The 23,298-nt window shown below is 39.7% G+C and overlaps 1 protein-coding gene across 4 annotated transcripts in view; it reads left to right on the forward strand.

The window, feature by feature from the left end:
• Positions 1 to 23,298, forward strand: part of CREB5 (cAMP responsive element binding protein 5) — a 254,559-nt gene that overhangs the window by 27,484 nt on the left and 203,777 nt on the right. For 3 of the 4 annotated variants that reach the window (XM_064704540.1, XM_064704538.1, XM_064704541.1), the window contains 2 exons: positions 15,472 to 15,543; positions 18,739 to 18,832. The exons of the other annotated variant lie outside the window; for it this stretch is intronic. In XM_064704540.1, coding sequence (XP_064560610.1) covers positions 15,490 to 15,543; positions 18,739 to 18,832 — 148 coding nt within the window. In that variant the 5' untranslated portion in view covers positions 15,472 to 15,489. The remainder of the gene's footprint in view (positions 1 to 15,471; positions 15,544 to 18,738; positions 18,833 to 23,298) is intronic. 4 annotated transcript variants of the gene reach the window in all.

Consider the following 23,298-nt stretch of genomic DNA (forward strand, 5'->3'; position numbering starts at 1 on the left):
ACTTCAAAGGTTGTTCAATCCGTGTTCCTTCGAGGCTGCCTATGCAGCCCTATAATTTTTTTCCATGTTCTGTTCTTTTTTTTTTTTCCCTCCTTTCATCCTTATTAACTGGAAAACACCAAAGGGATTTTCACACACCAAAATGAGTAGCCTTGCAATATTGCAGCCATGCTGCTTTAAAAGTTACTGTAAAATCAGTCCATAGTGGATATGTGTTTGCACGTCCGTGCTCTATTATTGAGTGCCTGAACTAATCTTGCTAACCAGACTCTGTTATGGTAGATCTGCAGGCAGAACTGTTCTGGTAAAGCCTTCAAAATGGATTTGATTTAAATTAGAAATAATTGTTTTACCAAAAGTGTTTTATCACACAATTATAGCCTTCCATCAAAAAGCACAAGCTCTACAGTCTTTGTGAGAAGGGATGAAGGCAAGAAAGGATCTTTCCTAGTACATATGTAGTCTATTTTTTGCTTTCTGCTCCTTGCTTCCCAAATATGGAGTCATATTCAGTAGTGAAATGAACTTGACCTCTCTTGAAATGAGGTTGGACAGTTTGAGTCCCATGTTCTCTGGCTGGAAATTTTGATGGCCTCACTAATGTTGTTCTTTTAGCTCCTGCAAAATGGATTTCATTGTCAGTCACATCATGCGTGTGAACTGAAGAGCTGACCTGGAACTGTAAAATTCCCTAAAAACAGCACTGAGCATGATACCCAAAAAATTCCAGAATTTTCCTTTGTGACAAAAACATCTTCTCCCAAATATTTTTTCACTGTGGTTTCAGTTTCTTTTCACTTTTCTTTTTCAGTAGGAAAATGTGAGAATGGGAATGAGATTGCCAGAGAAAGACATTAAGAAAAGAAGACATCAAATACTTTCATAAAAAAATAAACTACTTTCCTTTAGTTTCTTGTTAGTGTTAGGGACCAATATAGTAGACATTTTTTTTCTTTGCTCTGACACTTACTTGCCAAAGTGATTAATTTCAGTTCTTGTACCTAAGATTGAAATCTATAGAGAAAAATGTAGAGTCTACTTAAAGAGCTAAGCATTAGTGCTGGAAGCAAGACAACCTGTGAATACTTCTCACAAACAATTGATTGAAATGAAATAAGCTTTCAATGTATTGATCTTTGTTCTTTTATGTTTGTTAGAGCTCAGATAACACTCATTGGAATTTTTTCAGGTTAACTTCAAGTAGAAGATGCAGCCTGTATCTCCACATATGTTTTTTGTTATTTGTGAAGTGATACCAGAAGAGACCCTTGTATTTTAGATTGGTTAGTTAGCCCAGATGTTCATACATGAGTAGAGATATTTTGCTCCTTCTTTTTTTACCATTGTCTGCATAAAGGAGATAACTTTTTGGGTCTGCAGCCCAGCCAAGGAAACAAGAGTTGTATTAGTGTAGTATCAAAGTGCCTTGGAGATGGAGCTTATTTTCTTTAAACACTGTAACAACAAAAGTTCATCATGCACTGTGTGCTGCAGGCAAATGCATGCTATGATGTAATATAAAACTGTATAAAATTAACTGTTATATATGTAAGTGCAAAATGAAGATCCAGGATCAGAGGCTTCTTCATTTCAGACCAGGGCAGTGCTTGAGAAAGAATATGAAGGAGAAGGAGGCAAGTGTAGCTTACAAGTCTGTAAGAGGAGATGGATGGTAGTGCTGGGAAGGAGATTCATGACAGTCCTGCTTGTTCTTAATGCTCCCCAAATATTTTTTATTTAGAATTATGCAAAGAATTATATTATTTGGATGATCCAAACAAAATGTGTGTTAAACAATTTTTTGCCTGTTTTGACACATGGGAAGATAATAGCACCTATTTATAATTGCTACTTACTGTCTTGAAAGAAATTCTAGCAGCATTAATATTCAAAAAGCTATTTGTGGCATTGATAAATGCAGAAGTATTAGTCAGTATCTGTAGCTGTCCATAAAAATAGCTCTCTCTTTGAAGAAAACTTAGCCTTACCTAGAAAACTTAGCCTTACCTATGAAAATATTGGATAAGATGTCACATAAGATTATGACAACTAGAGTATATAGACTTAATGGCCTTCATATCATTAGCAAACACTTGGAAAGGAGTATCCTGCAGTAATATGGCTTTCTGAGAAAACTCCTGACTCCTCAGGTGACTGATTGGAGGCAGATGATATACTGAGAAGATCTGTCAAGTGCTTAGGATCAAAGTGTCTTTCAAAAAGTACACTGCCTTTCGCAATACCGAAGCCTGCATTTGTAATCCCTTTATTGGAGGCAGTCACTGATCCTGCTACCCTGTGAAATCTCCCTTTGCTGGGACACTGCCACCTCAATTATGCCTTTATTTTCTGATTATACAGCATAGGTACTTAGATCTAGGCAGTTGTACAAGTGTACAAGTTGTACAAGTGTACACAGATCTGGGCAGTTGGTCAGTTGGTAGAAGACATCTGAAGCATGTTTGCTTTACAACCATGTAGACGGCAGTAGGCTTAGTGAATCTGTGTGCTCTTTGTTTTTAGTTTTTTTTTTTTGTGTAATGGATTATGCTATCTATATTATTAGGGTGTGAATGCTTACATTTGGATTACTTTCAAAATAAAGCTATGCTTTTCACGGTCCTGGTACAAATCTCAGTGATCTTCTGTTCTTGCAAGGAAGGGAAAAGGAATTATGTATTCATATACTTGGTAGACCTTCACAACATAATTTTATATATTAAATTCTCTTTTTAGAAACTGAGGCAGTTATATGTTGAAATAGCTTTTTAAGTTTTTTTAAAATTCTATTTTAAGTTCTCATACAAAGTATTCGTTAGTCATAACTCTGCACCCTAGCTCAAAATGAGATAAATTATATTAATTAAAAATGTAAAAAGCCAGATCAGTCTATGCAGTCCATTCCCAAAATAATGATCTTGTAGTTAATCAGTACATTGTAACTATTAATATATATGTATTTATTTCCTGACTTTGCTACCAACTTTGCATGACTTGGGATAGCTCATGTAAGCTAGAATCTTCTAGATGAAACTACAGATAAAATAGATTTAAAACTTCTTGCAGTTAGTTGTGATTGCAAGCACCTTTCAGCTCTGCTAAAAAGAATTAAAATCAGTCTTTAAAAGTGTGTTCTTTAGCCTCTTGTCTATAATTTTGGCATAGTATTACATCTTCGTGTTAGAGAGACTACTGAGAAGAATGAACAAAATAATGTGTATGTGTCTGATTTTCCCTTATTTGCTTACTTTCAAAGATAAATATTCCCTAAAGGGATATAATTGGAAGAGGGTGTGTGCAGCAGGAGTTGAAAATGAAGCCTTTTAAAGTATTTCTGATTGGACACATAAAAACTGGAGGCCCTCAGTATCACTGCTTGCTCTTGAAAAGCTTAGCCAAGATTTTTTCCTTTTTCCCAGAAGAGCTACGGCCAGGATGGCTGAGGCTTGAAAGCTGTGTATTTACATAAGCACAAGTTACAAATCTGTGGTTTTTAGAGATGTTTGAATTTCACCACTTTACACTTGCAGTGCGTTGTAAGTTGCTGTTAGTAGTTCACAGGTTGTGAATGTACAGCCTACAGAGAATTACCCCTCACGTTGCCTCCTTCTTGTCAGGAAAAGCAGTAATTTTTTCATATGTGCCAGTTTTTAAGGTTCTTGTTTGTAGTTATGAATTGGTTACTGCCAGAAATTTGTGGCTAGTCACTAATTAGGAGTAGCTTCATTTTGATATGCTGGCTCCTTCACTGAGGCAATAATCCATAGACCAAAAAGGCTGATTTTTAAAATGTGATACAGCAGTCTTCTGAGAAGGCTTCTGGAGACTTACATTGCTGAGGAGACTCACATTGCTGAGGAGACTCATATTGCTGACTTATATTGCACCCCTATAGGAGGAAAGGTCCCTTTGCACACTCTCACCTACCCCACAGACTTGCATGTCTGTGCACACAGACAAGCAGGGCCACTCCTGGGGTGCAGAACTCTCTCTCTGCTCCTGGGAGGGTCTCCCATAGTCTGATGGACATTTGCCAATAAGGGGTGCTGTTCCAGCTGATTCTGGAAGGCAGACTCATCCCTGTGCCCAACCACTGGTAGCAGTTTGATTTGCAGTTGCTGCGTTAGTTGAGGACAGGGTGGCAGCCCATGTCAGATCTCCTCTTCTTGTCAAGTGTCAGTGGAGCAATGGCTGCATTTATGTCCCTTCTGAATCCCAAATCTCTCATTCCTTGAGGCAGGGCTAGAGGTCTGACTAGGCAGAATTCACAGGCTGTGTATAACCTGTCTGGGTTTGTTACAGAGCTGTGGAGCGCTCCTAAGGGAACAGCAGCTGAGCAGCAGCCCCACAAGTGCTGTGGGCTGTGCTTCTGCTCTCCAGTGGAGACCACCAGAAAAGCTCTGTGTCAGGCACCAAGGGAGTCTCAGGGTGGGGACAGGATCCATCCCACCTCCCCAGCCAGGGAACAAAGCAGCCAGAGCAGCCCCAGCCATGGGCATTGGCGTGTCTCTGCTCATCCCGGAGTTCCTCTGAGGGGCTGATGTTTGAGCTGCTCTCTGGGTATGGAGAGGGAGGCAGACTTGTTTGTCTCACCTGCAGCAAGTGTATTTGCAGGACATTGTTAGTGCTGGGGACTGGAGGAGCACCTCCAACCCTCAGGAATACTTCTGGAGTGTTCTTGCCCGAGGAGAGGGATCACCACTTTTGTGCTCAAAGAAAGCATATATTTGCAGAAAAGCCTTTGAAGACCTGTGTTGGCTTCCCATCAAAGTTAGCCCCTCTCCTGGGTCCAGACCTTTAATGGTTGAGAAGCTTGATCCAAGGGTTGTGGACACATCCAGGGCAGAGCAGGCAGCCAGAGCCTGGCTGGGGGGTCTGCAGGGGGGCGGGGGAGCAGCGCAAAATGGTCTGTGCTTTTTGTTTTGTTTTGGATGACTGCCAGGCAGTTTGTGGGCCACTCTGTTCCCTTCCCAAGTCAGGTGCCTGAACTGCTGGGGCAGATGACCCTCAGCCTTCTCTCCCTCCCAAGGAGGTGCTGTCAGGGACTCTGCCACCAGCCTGTGTCATGTCAGGGGAAGAGGGGCTGCTCTGCTGAGCCTGTCAGCTCAGGGCACTGCTTGCTGCTCCTGGTGTTTTTGGTGCTGGGCCTTGGTAATGCCCGACTTCAGAGCCCTGGGAGCAGCTGTCCCTGCAGCACAGCATCGTTTGTTGGTGATGCCTGCATGAATGTCCTGTGACTGCTGATGGTGCCTCAGGTACTCCAGAAGACTGAGCCTAAAATACCTGCCCTGCCTCCCCCAAAAAGCTTTCATTAACTATTTTATAGTTCATAGTTCTAACTCATTTAATAAGCTGGAAGGCTCCAGTCTCACAAACAACTTCCATAAAGAGGTGGTTGTAAGGTGTAAGTAGACCACAACTTATGGGGACAACCTTTTTAGCATGGGCTGTTGCAATAGGACAAGGGTTAGTGGTTTTAAACTGAAGGAGGATCAGTCTGGAGTAGGTATAAGGGAGAATTTTTTTACAATGAGGATGATTAAATACTGGAACAGGTTGCCCAGAGAGGTGGTGAATGCCCCATCCCTGGAAATATTCAAGGCCAGTTTGGAGGGCTCTGATCTAGTGGAAGATGTCCCTGCTTTATTGCAGGGGGTTGCACTAGATGACCTTTAGATGTACTTTTTGACTCAAAATATTATATGATTCTATGAAAATATAAATTCCTGTTGTAATGTCCACAGCTTCTTTGTGGACTTTCTTGAGTGTATTTTTTTTCCTGGGTTATTAGTTCAAGCAAACACTTGCTTACTGCTTTATTTGTGTTCTGCCCTTTCAAAGTCTAAAAACACTGTGTTTATTCAATGCAATGGATGATTTGGAAGCAGCTTTTTAACCCAGTCTCAGAACTCAGACCCTCTTATTTTTATAAAGGTATTTCAACAGCAAGATGATTCCATATTTGATTTCCTAAAAACATATGGACAAGCCTGAATTCAGATAAAACTTACTGAAATTAGGTTGTTATGCTGCTGCTAGTAAAACTAGTTATAGGACTGGTGAGAGACGTGTCTGAAGATGAAGTGTGTGTATTTGAGGATGTGAGCAACTTCACACACACAATGTTTAAAGTGTTGCAAATCAGCCTGCCCTTGATTTGTCAGGGCTGAAAAGAACAGTTTTCAGTTTTTAGTGTCTAAAACTCTCTAGTGCTGAGTACTGCCTGAGGGGACCTGTGGGCTGCTAGTGCTCTCAGCAGAGATTTGTTGCCCCAGAGGATTTTATCTTATAGCCAGGAAAAGTGAACACTGAAGGTTTGATTTAGGATGGTTTTTTTTTGTCATTTTGCAGAGTTTTTCCCAACTAAAAAAAAATTATTTAAAAATGGCAATTAAAAATTGGTGGAAGTTAATAATTAATGGCTTGTAGCTGGTTTATTAATAGCCTCATTTTTCTATGTAATGAAAATCTTAAACTGTCTTGTATTTTAACTATAAAGCAAAAAAAAAAAAAAAGAGTAAAAAAGAGAGTGGTCCTAGTTTAAAATTATTTAAAACCTACAGAATTACAGAGTTTTATTCATAAAATGTAAAAGCTTGTTTTCAGAGTTCTGGCTTAGGCATTATTTTATATAATAAAATATGGAAGGAAAATTTGGGCTGGCAGAATTTTCAAAGCTTGTGTTAAAGCCCCTAACTGCTTCTGGTATGAAAGTCAGCTAAGCAGCCTTGTGTTGTTGTTTCCCCCAGGATATCTTTAATGCTTTCTTTTTTTTTCTTCCTTCCCTTTGGAAATCCAAGTGTTTATTTGCATGCAAGTTAGGTGAATTCTTTTATCTATTTGTGTATCATAAACCAAAGCAATTAGCATACTGCAGTTACAGTACACTTAAAAACCAAAACACCCCTACAAAAACCTTCAGTCAATATTATTCCTGGAGGGAGAACTCTTAATTAAATTGTATGCAAACTACAACAATAGGCAGAGTTGTTTGGTGTTTAATAATAACTCTTTGGGTCAGGGGGAAGAGTGAAAAAGTAAGTGTAGCAGAGAGCTTTGCATGCCATTAACCCAAGGATAGAAATGAGGTCAGCCTTTGAAGGGACAGACAACACGCTTATCTGCCAGCATTGGAAAGTCCCAAAAGATTAGGTTATTTGCCAGATGTTACTGGGAGTTCATCATTGACACCCTCTGCTTCGTGGGCTTCATCTCTCACCACAGTTGCAGTTGCCTTTTCTGCCCCTTGCAGGCTTCCTGGAGATCTTCTCCAGTGCATAATGCATGTTTTTTTTCCTTGAAGTAGGTTTTTTTTTTTCTTTCATAGCAATAGGCATGGTGAACCATCTTAACTTGTGAAGCTGATCTGAAGGCTCATTGTTTTTCTTTCATACACCCACGATAATCCTCTTGGCATAGGAGCCATGGACGTGAAGCACAGTGACTGCCACAGCTCTGGGAATGGGGCTATGTTTGTGAAGAGATTTGTAGAAGACAGACTACTCACTTAATATTGGTAACCTTTTGAAAATTAATGAGAATTGGGGCAGACTTTCTCATAGGCTAAGAATTTTCTGTTGTTTTTTATCCCTTTGCCTGAAAAATAACTAAATGCAGTTCTAAGCAGGCCATTATTATATTATTAGCAACTTTGTAATTAATCAAATATCACACTGAAGCGTATTTAAGTGTATAATCCACTAAAAAGTGGTAGTGAGGGAGAGTGGGTGCTATCAGATCCGTGTTAGTAATGACTGTATGAACCTGGAATGGCGTTCTCTGCATGCATCTTCTCCTTTAAATCTTTCAAGAGTTTGGTAGTAAATATTGATTTCAGCTAATGGTGGTTTTAACTTCTTTGTGCATATGCTTTGCCCCAAGGGACTCTGTCACGTACAGGGAGAAGCCAAGACTTGCTCATAAAGAACAGAGTAAATATGTTTTTCCTTTAAAATGCTGGATATTAGTGGTGGCTTCTTGAAGCAAGATTCCTGCCACTTGTGTTACTGCAGTTGTTTTGCAGTACTGCAGAACAATTTGGGAGATGGACAGTGACCTAAATAAGGACTATATTGTCATCATGTACATCTGGAACATTATATTGTACACTGTATTATCACAATGCATCTGGTAAAAGAAGCCTCAGTGTAAAAGCTTTTTAAATAGTGCAGAGTCCTTTTGTAGCACACCATTTAAAGCACTTGACGCTTTCAATCTGGCTCTAACATAGCCCATCCTTCCCTCCCTTTCCTCCCTCTATTCCCTTTCCTCCCTTTATTCCCTTTCCTCCTTTTCCTCCCTTTCCTCTTTCTTCCCTTTCCTCCCTTTCTTCCCATTTCCTCCCTTCCTTTTCCTCCCTTCTGTCACTTCTTCCCCTTCCTTCTTCTGCTTTTCCCCATTTCCCCCCCTCTTTTCCTCCTCTTCCCCTCTCCTTTTTTTCCTCCATCCTTCCTTTCTTCCTTCCCTCCCTTTCAAGACCCTCATGTCTAACTTAATCTTCTGACATGAGCACTTCAGTTAAATGCCTGATGATACAGGACAATGACAGTATTTGTTCGTTATTTGTTCATGTTGAGATAAAATTGACATTCAGATGCTGTTTGACTATCCACGGACACTTGATGTTCTCCCTAATCTTTGTCAAGTCCACAGACACAGATACTGATTTTACTTCAGTAGGTTGAATTTCCAGCACAGGAAAGCAGAAATATTGCATGTAGGGAAAATGGAGAAGTGCTCTGTTGGTGTGTGAAAAGCTGTTGTTTAATAGAGCCTTTTCCTTACCTTGGTACAGCCTGTGCTTCTGCCTGTTCTGTTAAGCCAACCTCGGTGCTGTCAGCGAGGTTCCAGTCTGGTCTCTCATGTGGTTTCAGACTTGTGACCAGGGACAGCAGGTATTAGGGTTATTCTGCAAATGCCATCAGTGGGGGACAGTTGCAGAACTACAAGCCTGGGCCATTTCCAGGTTAGGCTGGCCCTGTTTGGCCAATCACAGAGTGCAAAATAACCACATTATTCCTCAAAGTGTTTTTCCAGAGTTGAAGTAATAGCCATCTTGCCCTATAAAGATCTTATTTCTCCTATAGAATATTTCTATGCTGAGATAACTTTCATGAACAGTTTTCAAATGGGCTAGTGGTTTTTTTTGTTTTTTTTTTTTTTTTTTTTTTGGTATTTTCATTTTAAAGTCACTTTTCACCTCTGTTCTCCTATTATTTCCATTTTTGTCTTCTGTGGCCTGTGCTTAGTAATTCCGCAGCCATTTCTGTAAAACAGCAAATCCATTTGCACTATAGCAAGTGAATCCGTGATGGTTTTCCTTTACTGAAATGGGGAGTCCAAGGAATGTAATTTTTTAGACTCGTGCATTTCCACTAGACTAGAGAGACTGATCATCCAGTGCAGAGGACAAACTGTGCCCTCTACCAAGTACTTGCATGGGTGATACACAGTGCTGGGCTCTCACACTGCTGCTACGTGGGAAGGCAGTAGGTCATCTGCTTTCTATTTTGAGTTTCTTTTTCAGAGGTATCCTTTTACTCCACTCCTCTTCCTCAGCCCAGTCCTCAGTGGTGTGCAGTCCTTCCACTGTCTTTCTTTTATCCATTTCCACTGGGGTCTTCTTGCCTCCAGTTCCCTTGTGGTTCTTTCTCCCTGTATTTCCCCCCCTCCTTAATTCTGGAGTTTTCCAACATTCATTCTTGTTCTATTTTGAAATATGCTATATTTGCCCCATATTATTTTAGTTATCCCCAGTTATGCTCTTTCTTGAGAAGAAAGCAGCTCTACATAAGCAGAGGAAAGTCGGGAAGCAGCTATTTGGCTTTTTTTGATAATAGAAACAGTGGGTTTTAGTGGACAAATGCTGAGTTAGGGGACCAAACTTGGCTGATTTGAAAGTAAATGCATGTACCTGTAAGAGACAGAAGGGACAAAACTCTGGACTGCTGGGGAGCCTTCCCAGCACTGAGTTTTGTTCAGGCAGGCAATAAATAAACCATGTGGCCATTTAGAAAGAACTAGGGTGTTCAGAAGCATGAAAAAATAATCTTTTTGATACTCCTTTTGCAAATGATCCTGGAGGGTGCCAGCGGCTAGTGACTTCACAGATGCCAGCCACGGGGAAAGGACGAAGGAAGGCTGGCTTGCTGTTGAGGCAATTCACACATCAACTGCTTTTTGAGAGCACTCAGCTCTGCCTGAAGATTTATGGGCCTCTCTTCCTTTAAAATAAATGAGTAAAGGACCAAGCTGAGTGTTTTTCCACACATAAATGTCATAAATGCAATCCCAAAAACTTCACTGGAGCACCAGCAAGGGCTCAAGCCCCAGCTCAAATGTGCATCGTATTAAAGTCCTTCTTGGGGACTCCAGACACAAATTGCTTTCCAACATCCAGAACCATTTGGAAATGCTTTAATCCTGAAACCGGGGGGTTTCTAATGGAAATGCTGACAGAACCTTCGTTGTAGCAGCTGAAGCAGGCAGGGCTGTGATAATGAGCCTGTATGCCTGCATGTGGAAAGCGTGATGCTAGCTCAGAAAACAAGCACTTCCACTGAAAAGCCCACGCTGAGAAAAACCACCATGCACCGTCCCAGCACAATGCTGCTTCAAATTGGCTTTGCTCAAGCAAGTATGCATTGGGAACAACCATGGGCATTAACCCTGCGTGCATTACACTTCCAAAACCAACAAGTCTTAATAGCATTTCTAATAACGCTCTAATTATCTATAAATAGCACAGCATTGAATAGCCATGACTAGCAATTTAAAATGCTGCATACACACTGATGGGGTTCTTTGCTATTCACAAGTGCAGAATGACCATGTCTCCTCTCACTTTTTAAACATTGTGCCCGTGACCCTAAAAAACAGGTGATGCTTCATTTGTTGCTCATGTCTCTGCATGGCTCTGTTAGCGCTAGAGACCGTGTGCTGTGTACCTGTACTTGGAAATCTCGGTGACCTTGGTCACAGCAGCCTGAAGAAACCTGTCTTGCAAGCATGAACCCAGGTGATTAATTTCAACAAACAGGTTGCTTATAAGAATGTAATTACTCACTTGTGCAAATGGCAGGATGGGTGCACTGACCTGCATTAGACACATTGTAGTGTACACCTCCCCATCGGTTCTTTTTTCTCTGTTAATCAGAGGCCTGAAAACCCTGCAACATTTAGACAGCTTGAGGTTGAAGGCTGAAATGTCACTTTTAAAAGAGGGTTAAAAAGGTCACGCAGCTGCAAATAATAATAGCCCAATGAAAATCAGATTCTTACTGCAGCCTACTTCAAGAATAACATTGAAACAGGAAACAAGCCTGCTTGATGTTTTTACCAGTATGGCAGTAAGATTACTGCTGAGTTTAAAAAGAGGGAGAGAGAGACAGAAAGGAGCATGCTTTCTTGATCTTAGATATAAGAAAAGTTTTTCTGGTTCAGAAAAGATGATCCTGGGGCTTTGCAAAATCTCCTTGAGGAGCCTGAGGACATGGGGTACTTCCCTCTGCCTGCTGCTGAGAGGAGATGTAGTTTGTTGCTGTGTTCTGAGAGTGGTTTAGTTTCTTCTGTTTGCTTTTTTTTCCTTTGTTATGTTCTTGCATTCCTCACTATGGGCTTCAGTTTTGTTAATTATAAAAAAAACTTTTTAGAAGACTCATGCAAAAATCAAGAAAAAAAAAATCTTGGCTTGCTGCAGAACTTACTTGTTTCTCTACCATGTGCCATAGGTTGGAGAAGCCTTTCTCTTGTATTTTTATTTATTTCTTTTTATAATTAGAGTACCTTAACTTCTCCTGAGCAAAGTGATATTTCAGGAGAATGGCAGGCTACAACAGCATAGCAGATTTCCTCACTTACACATTCTGCCAATAAGGCTCTTTACGTGGTCACAATAGGGCAATAAATGCTGACAGATGTTGTTAACATGTCTATTAAAATTCAGCCCCCTTTTCTGCTGGATTATACACTCATGGCTATTGTTAATAATATCAGAACTAATGCTGACATATTGATAATAGTGTTTGCTTTTATTTATAATCCTTGACTGTTTCTTCAAAAAAGTCACGAAGTTGCAATAAATTAAGCTATTGATAACAGAAGCAAAAAATTCAGACTGGAGCAATTTTTTAACTTTACAGTCATCATAGATTAGTCTGATATTCTTCATGTGCATTAATTGCAGTGGTTATTAGTAGTACTACAAGAGTTGCATGAGTGTAACTTGAATTTTTAAGATCCCAAAGGCTAATAAGCACCTTAATTTAGATGGAAAGGCTGCTGTGATATATTTTTATTAGGTGAAGTGGAAATGTTGCCATTGGTTGTGTTATTTCCTTCCTTCACCTGCACACAGTGTGGGAAAAGAAGACGTGGATTGTGTGGCCCAGCAACACACGTGAGACACGTGAGGAGAAGTGTGTGCCAGAGGCTGTGTGCAGCTGTCTGGGTGAAGGATGGGAGATGCCTGCCTGCATCCAGAGCAGGGTGCCATGCAAGCTGTGCTGTGCACAGCCAGAGCAGCTCTGCTGCTGAGAGCCCCCGTCCTGTGCAAACCTGGGCTGAGGCACGGTGGTGCCGGTGCGTCCGTGGCTTTTGCAGAGTTCAGTGGGATTGAGGAGGTTCATGCAGGAGGTTCAACTCACAGCCCAGAATTTCAGCTGCTTGTTTCTGGTCAACATTCAAGCACAGCGCTGGAATTATTGCCATATGATAACCAAGCACCAGACAATTGCAAAAAGTGTAGGCAGCAGGCAGCTTCTTCCACTCATTTACTGTTGTAAGAGAGTCAGTGGCACCACAGCCTCAACTGCAGTGATTGCACCACATGCAAACACCAATTCTGCATGGTGCAATTTGTCTTGAGGGCACTGCACCACCTGGTAACACGTTGTACAGGTCAAGTTCTACTAGACAGCACTTGGAGTGCAGGTGATACAGCCATTCTGGATTATTGCTCCTTTTATGTTTAGTGTCTGCAAAGAATGATTCTCATGGAAATAAGCAGTTGCTTAAACATTTGGGAAAAACAATTTGATGTTGAATCTGATGCATTTTCCAGGTACTCAGAGTAAACAACAAGTCCATGTCTTCTTATAGTTGATTTCCTGGAGCTGATCCCTGCATTCAGGATTCTAGTCCTCATCTAGTGTGTTATTCTGCTGCTTAGTATATGCATATCTACTAGATAACCTTGAGAATAATTTAATTGTTATAAGAGGGTGCACCGATGGATTCAGGGACTAAAGGTCAAACTCAGGGTGGGGAGGGAAGTCTTAGACTTGCAATACTCAATAAGAAATCAAACTCCAAATAATTCCTGGTAATGTTTTGAAATTCACTTGGACGCTTGGGACCAGAATTGTAACTATCTTGTTTTCTTAAACTGAGTCTCATCTGTTGTTTTGCTATTGAAAATGCTGTTGTCACTGTCCCCTGAGGAGGGGAAAAAGGGGGTAACAGAAATCTCTGGCAGTGCTTCAGTTGCAGGAGCAATTGAGATATTAAATAAAGCCTTTCATTATCCATGCGTAGCTTCCTTTTTTTTCTTTTCTTTCTGTGTAAAGGAAAAAGTTGTCTTTAGGAAAGACAACATGCCTGGGGTCACATCCCATAAATAGAGGTGGATTTAAAAATCTAACTTAGCTTGAGGTTCTGATTTTGTTTTTTTGCGGGGGTTTGTTTTTCTAGTCAGTTATCTCTCTGCTGCTTGTTTCTTTCAGACAGGATAGTGTAATTCAGAGTATTTTTATGGCTTCATCTCTGAAGAGCTTGTCTATGCACAGTCTGGAACTGAAATAACTGAAATTAGAAGTAATTTAACACCTTAAGTTATTTTAGTATGCGAATATACTCTTTCATTTCTGATTATGAGTATCCTATTTCAGTTTAACATAGCTGTAAGTTAAATCAAAACAGGATATGAATAATCTTAAAGGAGTAAATTAGGTACAATTTTAGTTATTTCAGTTCTAGCCTTGTGTGGATACGTAAGTTATGCCTGAGTTAGGGTCTTTCTTGACACTTTATTGTATCATAAATCATTTGTCTCAGGCCAGATGTTGGTAGAGATGCCCATATCAGGAAGATCATTTGATGCTTTTTATCAACTTTTGGGAGAAGTGTCCTTGTGGAGGTTGAAGGGCAAATGAAAGTAGAAATCCTTCACTTCTGGATTCTGCTTCTAGGAGTCAGTAGAGTCAGACAGAGTGGAGTTTTTTATGTCACAATTAGGAAAATATACTGTCAGGCTAATGTCCACCAGAAAGAAGTTTAATTAAAAAGAAAATGTTATCATCCAGTGAAAATAATTGCTGCAAGTATGGGTCTGGCTGATGTACAGATTAATGGTGAATTGTTCTCTCAACTGTAAGCATGATAAAGATACTCCTGATGACAGGAAAAATGAACTGTAGTTTGAAAAAAATTCAGTGGGTTTGAGCAATTTTACCACCTGTCCCTCTGCAGATTTTTGTAGTCATAAAATCAAATTCTGCTTCTCCACCAAGATATTTCTCTTTGGGTCATGAAAAAAATTACCCAATCATCACCCAGGTATTTTTCTAAGAGGCTGTGGTGAGGTTGTTTTAAGGGATTTCAGGGAATCTCTAAACATAAGTAATCTACTTTCAGATGGGTCAGCCACTACATTCTAGCTGGTAAAAACAGTTGTTCCAACAGGCTGAAAACATTTTCCAAATAAATGACTTACTTATTTTACTCCCTAGAGTTTTACTAAAATTTATTATTTTTTTTTTTTTGCTCAGGGACACTGGTCTAATATTGACTCAAATTCAGGTGCATAACTTCATTCACACTTTGCCTTTATTTAAGACTTGGGAGCTTTCCCCCAGGGTTTAGTTCAAGGTTACAGGACTGGAACTGCTAAATGGAAGTGCAGTTTGAGACAAAACTTCACTGCTGAAGCTCCTGAGGCTCTAGTTGACCTTTTAAAGGGTGGGGATGCCCAGTTACCTTGTGTGCATGGAGAGCATGGATGTAATGTATTTAAGTTATTAATATCAGACAGTACGGATGCAGAACTTCAAAAAGTGGGCTCTTTCTCAGAAGTAACCTAGACGTCTGGTTTTAATGTTGTTCAGCAGGAACTGAAGGAGGAAAGGTAAAAACCTTTAATTCAAGATATTTCTGAGAAGACACGGTCTTATCTAATAACAACACTGAACATATGCTATTTTTTGAGGCAGATTTATACTGTGAAAGCTGAACTTTATTTCTTTCTTAACAGTAAATTGATGCTCAGGAAGGAGCAATAAGAACTTAGACTCTAGAGAGCCTGCTGAATATTAGCAAAATTAGTACTCTGAGTATGAAAACTTTGTTCTGATGTGTTTGCAGAGTTTGAAACAAAAGCACAAACTGCTGTTTCTGTATGTTGCATGCATGTGTGAAGTTTAGAACGTATATATTCATAGGTTCCCTTTCTTTCCCCCTTCCCCTTTTAACATGTAGATTTATGAGGAATCAAAGATGAACTTGGAGCAGGAGAGGCCTTTTGTCTGCAGTGCCCCAGGCTGCTCACAGGTGAGTGGAGTCAGCGGTGATATTAATTGAGTCCTCAGCACTAGCTCTGGCTTGTATAATACCTCCTGATATATTAACACATGTCTAATAATAATATGTGTGTCAGGGGTTTTTCGTGTAGGTTTTTTTTTAAGACCTGCTTCCCCTCAATTCTCTCCTTTCCCACAAGACATTATTGCAAAATATTTCAAGCAAATACAGCAGCCAGTCAAAAGTGAGATGGTACAAGTGCTCCTCAAGCTGCTTCTCTGACTTTTCTCATCCCAAAGCCTCATATTTCAAGACATGTATTGCAGATTCCTTTAGGGACTATCAAGAGAGGACACATTAGGCAGGACACATTTATCTGTCTTGTGCTGAGATGTATGATGGAATATACTATGTTGCTGTTAGAAGGCCCTAACCCTCCTGCGGTTTTCTTTCTATTTTAAATATTTAAATACAATGATATCTTATTAGCTGATTATTTATTTATTTATTTATTTATTTTTAGTCTTTAAGACATCTTCCTACTAAATATTTTCTGTGGAAAATGCAGCCTGTAGAGAAATTTTTCCCCAGGGTGTGCATTTGGGATTCCTGTCCTTTTGACTGGTGCTCTGCCATATGTCTCCAAGGGCAAAACCTGACTTGTAACATTAGATGTTTAATGAGCTTAAAAAAAAAACCCTGAAGTGACAAGGATTTACCTGCTGAGATTTGAACTGGGGTGTGTGTGGTTTTTTCAGTGATTTTGCAGTGGTGAGGGAAGTTCCCCCACATGCAGCGATGAGGGAAGTTCCATGTGTGGCACTTCTGACCCTAATTTGTTTTAGTAACAAGAGTTTGTGAGTAAAATCTTTAGACAAGGTCATCTTTTGGGCTATTGCCATGGGCTTTCTGTGTGCATCCATGACACATGATACAGCTTACCCATTTTCCAGAGTCCTCCTCTCTTAATTAGTGAACCTTTCCCTTTTTCAGCTGTGTGTTGGGAGTTTTCAGCCGGGTAAGATATTTACAACTCTTCAGGTTCTTCTGGAAGAGGGGTGGGTGACCGTTAATGAAGTGTAGGTGTTGATTTTGCCAAGAGCTGAAATAAGGAGAGGCAGAAGCCTTCAGTCCAGTTAACAACTGGCTGAGTGGCTTTGCTGTTTCACTAAGTGGGAGTTTTTCCATGGGAGGCAGAGTGCATCTTTTGGGTTATCCCTCAGGCTGAGAATATGTCCCTTTAGATTTCCACATGCAGAGTTAAACTTTCACCATTCTGTCACAGAGGTAGAATAAAAGTATCTGAGTTTAACTGTGATGTTTATTTACCTTTTTGATGAAACTAAATTCCACTGAAATCAGTGGACTTGAGTGTCTTCTTGTCAACTCTTAATTAGTTTCCTCAGTGGAGGAGAAGCTGATCCAGACAAGCTCTTTTAGGTGTTCAGAGAGCAACTTTGGTTCCATGCTGTTACAATTTGGAAAGATGAACAATGTAGATGTAAATTCCATTTTAAAAAAAATTTAACTTCCCATTCCCCAACATGACCCCTGTTTGTAATAAATGAGGACTTGACACAAGTGCCTAATGCAGAGCTGCTGTCCAGCTAAGCTGGCTGGGGCTTCTCTCTTGGCCCCTGCAGATGTGTGCTGAGGCTGATGGAGTCAACCTTCTGCACGAGGAAGAAAGCAGACTTAGAGAAAAGACAGAGAAGTCTGGGCTGGAGGAACAGTTTCTCCTCTCTTGCCTCACACCCTGTTTAAGCTGGCTGATTTCATCATTAAGAGAGACTGTGGCATCCATGAAGGAAAATCCATTTTCATGAGAAATAAATGTGGGGTTTTTTTCACCCCCTTCATGATTTCATTGAGCAAAGTCTTTCTCAGATATTCCCCTTGTTCATAACATAAATTCCCAACGCTGCATTTCTTCCAGATGAGTAAGCAGTGAACCAGGATTTCACTGTGAGAAAAAGGTCTTTGCTTTGGGATTTCTCTCTTTTCCAATTTTTTTTCCCTTTTTTTCCCCCAGAGAATTCAATTCTATTATTTATGCTGCTTTGTCTATTGGTTGAGAGAGATTCTCAGAAGGTGTAACATATGGCAATTATTTATACTTTAGCCACAAGCAAAGTCACTTAGCCAAGAGTATACTGTGTTGAAACCATTAGGTCCCTTTAGCTCTTTTGTTGCCATTGTTTTTTGTCTCCTATGTACCTGTTGCTTTAAAGAGCTGCTTTTAATTTTTTTTTTTCCCTCAAGCCTTGGTGATACTACTTTTGGCTTTTGGTAGTCCTGAAATAACCCAGTTGAAACCTCTCAGTAGCGAAGTTCTGTGTATGCACATTCTGGTGAAGGAAACTTCATAGAACCATTCTGCTGTTTGAGCCCAAATGTGCAAGTGCTTGAGAGTTTATTCAAGCTTGTCTGTTCTTTGTTTTGTTCCAAAGAAGTTATTTCTTATATAAGTCTGTAATCAGATTGTAGAACAAACTTAGCACACTGATTAGTTTCTTACAAAAAACATCTCTCCACCTTCTCTGCTTGACAAAGGAGAATAATTTGATTTAGTGTCATAAAGGGTCATAACTAGCTGCTATAAAACTGTGCACCATTTAATTGCCACTTCAAATCAAGTCAAAGTATCAGATATTTTCAAAATTAAAGAAGTGTTTTGCCTGAATACTTTTGGATAGAAAAAAAGCTGGCTTATTTAGTTATTTTTATAGCTGTTCATCAGATATATGTTGCAGAAAGACACAAAAGCAGAAAAATCCAGTAAAGTGATTTAAGATTTGCCTCATTACTTAGCATTTGCCGTGGGCTAAGAGCATACAGAACAGCAGCTATTGCAGATGCTCAGGCACGTGGTGACTTGTGAGGCTGTGGTAGCTGCAGTGGGTGTCTGAGACCCTTAGAATCCAAAATTTGGACTGTAATTTTTTCCAAGCAGTTGCACGACACCTTATGGTTTGTCACCCCAGACAGCACGGCAGCAAATGTGTTTCTAAGTCAAGTACAGCTATTTGTTACTCATACTCACTTGTATTTTCAAATATTCTGTTTCCTGTGCCATTTGGACACATTTCTAGCTGGATAAATTTCTTTCTGTCTCTCATTTTTGAAATTCTGTCCAATGCCAAAAGTTTATTAGAGAATTAAATTCTTCTTTTTTTCTTTTTTTTTTTCTCTCTTCCTCTCTCTCTTTCTGTGTTTGCCTGACAGCGTTTTCCAACAGAGGATCATCTGATGATTCACAGGCACAAACATGAAATGACTTTGAAGTTTCCTTCAATAAAAACAGATAATATGTTATCAGGTAAGAAGACATGAATTCAAAAGTCGAGATAACTATTCAGATGATGTTGAAAGCATGACTCCAAGATTGGTTTTAAAAAGCCCCAGCTCCAATTAAATAACAAGGAGAGGTAGATTGAGTTAGAATGCATATATTTGAATAAAAAGACAGTTGCCGTTCTTCTGCCTTCATACAAGTTTGCCATGAGAGGGAAAGAAATCGCTGAACCTCAGGCATGCTGGCAGCTCTGTCATTGATTTCCAGTGAAATACAGGCACTTAAGTGTGTGGCACTTGGGAGCCCAGCAGTGAGAGTGTTAATGAAGTGCATTGTTGTGGAGGAATTGCTATTTAGGCTGGACAGACTCCCTTCAGCACCTGGAAGAGGCCACATTGTGTGAGCCACCTGTGTGGTGACACAGGAAGTGCCCCCTGTAAATAGCCATAACCACAAAGGTGAACAAGTGGGTGATATCCAGTGCTCTTTCCCCATCTCTCTCTGCACTTCCCCCTTCATAAACAGGGTTATTTGGTATTAGGTACAATTGCACCCTATAATTTCTTGAGTAGTATATTTCTTATGTAGTCTTTCTGTGCTCTTGTCTGTGTAACCACATATCAATGGCTTGCTGGCCTTCAGCCAGTGTTGGGTAAAGTGAAGCTAGCCCTTCATTTTACTTCTTTCCTCTCCTATTCCCTTTCCTATTGTTTATTCTTTGGGCTGTAGTATTGGACTATTTAGAATAGTATCTCTAGACTTTTTCTTGTTTTAAAGTAATGGTAGAAGACCCCCTCTGTGATGCAAATGTATGTGTGGATGTTCAGTAGTGTTTGATATTTGTCTTTTGGAATGGGCTTCTTCAAGATAAATTGTGCCATTTCAGATGCAAATGTATATTTATTAAAGGGACTCCAGCAGACTAACTATTTTCTGGTTAAACTGTTTCCATTTTTATGAAAATCATAATGAAGTAACAATGGCTTGCAAATATTTAGGTCTTTTTTTGTTTGGGTTTTTTTTTGTTGGGACTTTGGGCACCAATGAAAAGTTAGACAGCCTTTTTCCCAAAAAGAATTAATTTTGCTTTTAATTTTAAAATTCCATAGAGGACTAAGTTTAGAAAGAAACAGTACACAGCATTTTGAAGACTAGCTCTTGTAAAGTGCCTGAATGCCAGCTATGCCCACAGAATCCTGTGTTTGCAAGCACAAATGAAGAAAAGCTGCTTTTGCATTTGGCTGTGTCCTTTGGCAGTGAAACTGTTTGAAGACATCTGTGCTGCGGGCACATTCACCCTGTGCAAGTGCTGGCTTTTGTTAAAACTTTCTGTTTGGCAAGACTTTTGTTGGAGTGCAGTTTCTAAGGAATCTATTCTGCCATCAGGAATCCCCTGAGCAGAGCAGCCCCATTTGTGTTTGGTAACTCCTGTGATTTAGCCATCCTGCTCCTTGCAATGGGTTGCCTTCCTAAGCAAAAACAATGTCTGTCTTCCAGCACCACCACTGGTACTGGGCCCCCTAAACCTGCAGTTAGCCAGCTGTACATACTAATGTGGAATTTTCTGGCCAGAAAGACTCCGAGATTGCTTCTAAGGGATGTATTCTTTGAGGTTTGTTTATGATGATCCTGTGTAGTAGTGAAAGGGTAAAAAGACACACGTGTTCCCAAGGACTGTGGCCAATGTTCCTGCCCATAAAGCCCTGGCAAATTGGTTCTGCTGGTTTATTGATTCCTCTTTTTGTGTTTGTTTGCTGAATTTGTTTGGCACTTTGCAGTCCTTACTCAGGAAGCATCATAGATCATCTACTCTCTGCAGGAAGACATTGAAAAATAGTTGTTTCATTACCCACTGAAACCCTGGGGAAATCTAAATACCTTAAAGTTTAAGATGTTTTATTCTTAGATTTCAGAATGAAAAATTAATGATAAATGGAGAAAAGAGACATACTTTTTTCTTAGACATTTGTCTTCATGTCTTCCTTGTTTTTGCATTTTTGCTTATGTGACTTTTTAAAAAAAATGTTCCTGTCATCAGTAGGTTCAAAGAATTGCAGCAGCAATTGCCCTGTAACAAGCCAGGTGCAGTGTTAGTTTTCCCCCCCTCCTCTTTCTCCTAAGCTGCCTAGAAGTCAGACTTCCTATTTTTTTTTCCTGTATGTTGTATACTATATTTTAATTTGTTGTGTGTGATCCATTTATTATTAATAATTAGTCATGAAAAATAGCACATTGTATGCTTTCAGTAGACATTAGAATTATTTACCCTGTTCACAAAAGTAGCTTAATCCACAGTCTGGGTTCACTATAATATCAGTAATATTCAACACACATTAAACATGTTTTCTATAAACTGTTCCTGCAAGTAGGCACTGAAACTGTTGGTTTTGTAAAAGACATCTTAGAAACTAAGCAAAATATGACTTGGGAAGAAGAAACTTGTTTTTTGTGTGAAATCTGTGTTTGGATCTGAAATATAAGCTTCTAAGGGAGAGGTAAAATTACGCTATATGTGAAGTTATATGTTGTTATGTAGGTGGGGTCAGTGTCTAATAAACAATGGTGCATGACCTGATTGCAGCAATTGGTGCTGTGCTGGTTTATCAGGTATGTCTTTCCAGGCTATCAACTAGCTTCACTATGTTTTCTGCCATTGTTTTCATGCTGGCTTAACAAGAACAAGTTCAACCAATCTCTTGAACCAATTCAGAAACTCCAGATACCCATGTACACCAAACTGCTTTCTGTTCTCTGACTGTATAAATGTAAGGAAAATCCACTAGAATCATTGCACTAAAATGCAAGTGATAGTTTTGTTGCACAACTTGACAAGACAATTCTGTCTTTTAGAATGAATGTTATTTGTTCCTCTTTGTTGTATGTATTTTATTTTTGTTTGTTGGAAAGTCTGGTTAAGAATATGGATAGGGAGTAACTGGTGTTTTCCATTTCTTCTCCATCTTTCCAGCTAAAAAAGAGCTGTTTGAGATATCACAGGATATCTTATGTAAGTTTTGCATGCTAGTCACCACTGCAGGCAACTTTATAGTTAAATTGACTGAAATAGATATCAGCTCTTTGCTGTTGTAGAGAGTGAACAGCGTTTGCATTGCTTTGAAACTCTACATTGTGTTGTGTGACAAAGCTTTTGTGTTTAAACACCAAAATATTAATGTCTGTAGAATAGATTGCTTCCTCCAGGGAAATAATAAAAGCCCTGTGGGACAGAACTTTGGGAGCTGGGGATTATCTACATAGAAACATTTTTTCCTTCCTCATTCTATTTAATAAAAACAAATCCTCTAGAGTTTTGGTGATAAAGCCCGCTGTGGAGGTAGAAACAGTTTTCTCTAGATGGAAGAAGTGCCTGTGATAAAGTTAGTGCAAAGGTATTCCTTTTCCCAAGTAATGCCTGTGCCAGTGAGGTAATTTACATCACTCTTGGTTGCCTTAATTTTTCCCTCCTTGTAGTTTACACAGAGAGGTTTATCTAGGCATGAATTTTGAGGGTGCAAAATGATTGGGTATGGGGACTCATAGTGTAGTTTGTTTTCTTGTTAGCTTCTGTGCCCCTTGCTTTATCAAAAATGAAGTGAAACATTTTCTTACATTTACTGGTGAGTTTCAGAGTGACCAGAAGACTTTAAAAATTGGTTGTACCCAGTATGTTTATCCCTCCAGGAAAGTCCAACCAGTGCTTTAAAGAGTACATATTTAGGCAGTAAAGTTCTTGGTAGCCCTCATCTGGGTGGGAGCAGTTTCACCACCTATGTTTGAGTGCATTTCTTCTTCCTCTCCTCTTTTTCCACCTGGTTGTTGTGTTATGATGTTGAACTCCTCAGTGCACTTGGGTGGAAACCTGTGAAATCAATGAAGAAAACCTTTCTGAACTTCTCAGGACGTTCCTCTGTCTTTGTGGCTGCTTGATGGGCAGCCCTTCAAATTTCTGCGCTAGCCCCATTACTCTGACTTTGTTATCCTTGTATGAAAGCACAACATGGGTAAGTGTATAACTTCAACAGAGCCCACAGCTGAACAAGCCAAGTGTCTATTATTATTGCACATCAGACTAAACAATTTTTTGAAAGAAAAATGAAGAATCAAGTTACACACTTTGCAGCTTGGCTGTTAGGTATCTTTCACCAAATGAGAATTAATTTTTTTTTCTTCTCAAAATGAAAGCTTGTTTCAAATAAGTGTCCTTTGGTTCTCCAGGGCTTTTTAAAACTGGTAGCATGCTTTAAAGTTTCCTTTTGTGTTTTGAGGGGTGAAACTCAGGAATTCAAGGTAATTTTACAAAACACATTCTGGATGAATCAAGCAAGTTTCTGTATAGCAAGCTAATGTTGTATTTCCTTAGCTGTTTTTTGAAAACAATGTATTGAGACTGAGTGTCCTTTCTATTATTTCAATCCGCACTCCCCTAAATGAACAACAACAAACAAACCCCCATCTATTGCCAAACATTGTGAGTACATAATGGAACCTTT

The sequence above is a fragment of the Zonotrichia leucophrys genome, chromosome 2 (genome assembly GCF_028769735.1).
Source record: "Zonotrichia leucophrys gambelii isolate GWCS_2022_RI chromosome 2, RI_Zleu_2.0, whole genome shotgun sequence".
Taxonomy (NCBI): domain Eukaryota; kingdom Metazoa; phylum Chordata; class Aves; order Passeriformes; family Passerellidae; genus Zonotrichia; species Zonotrichia leucophrys.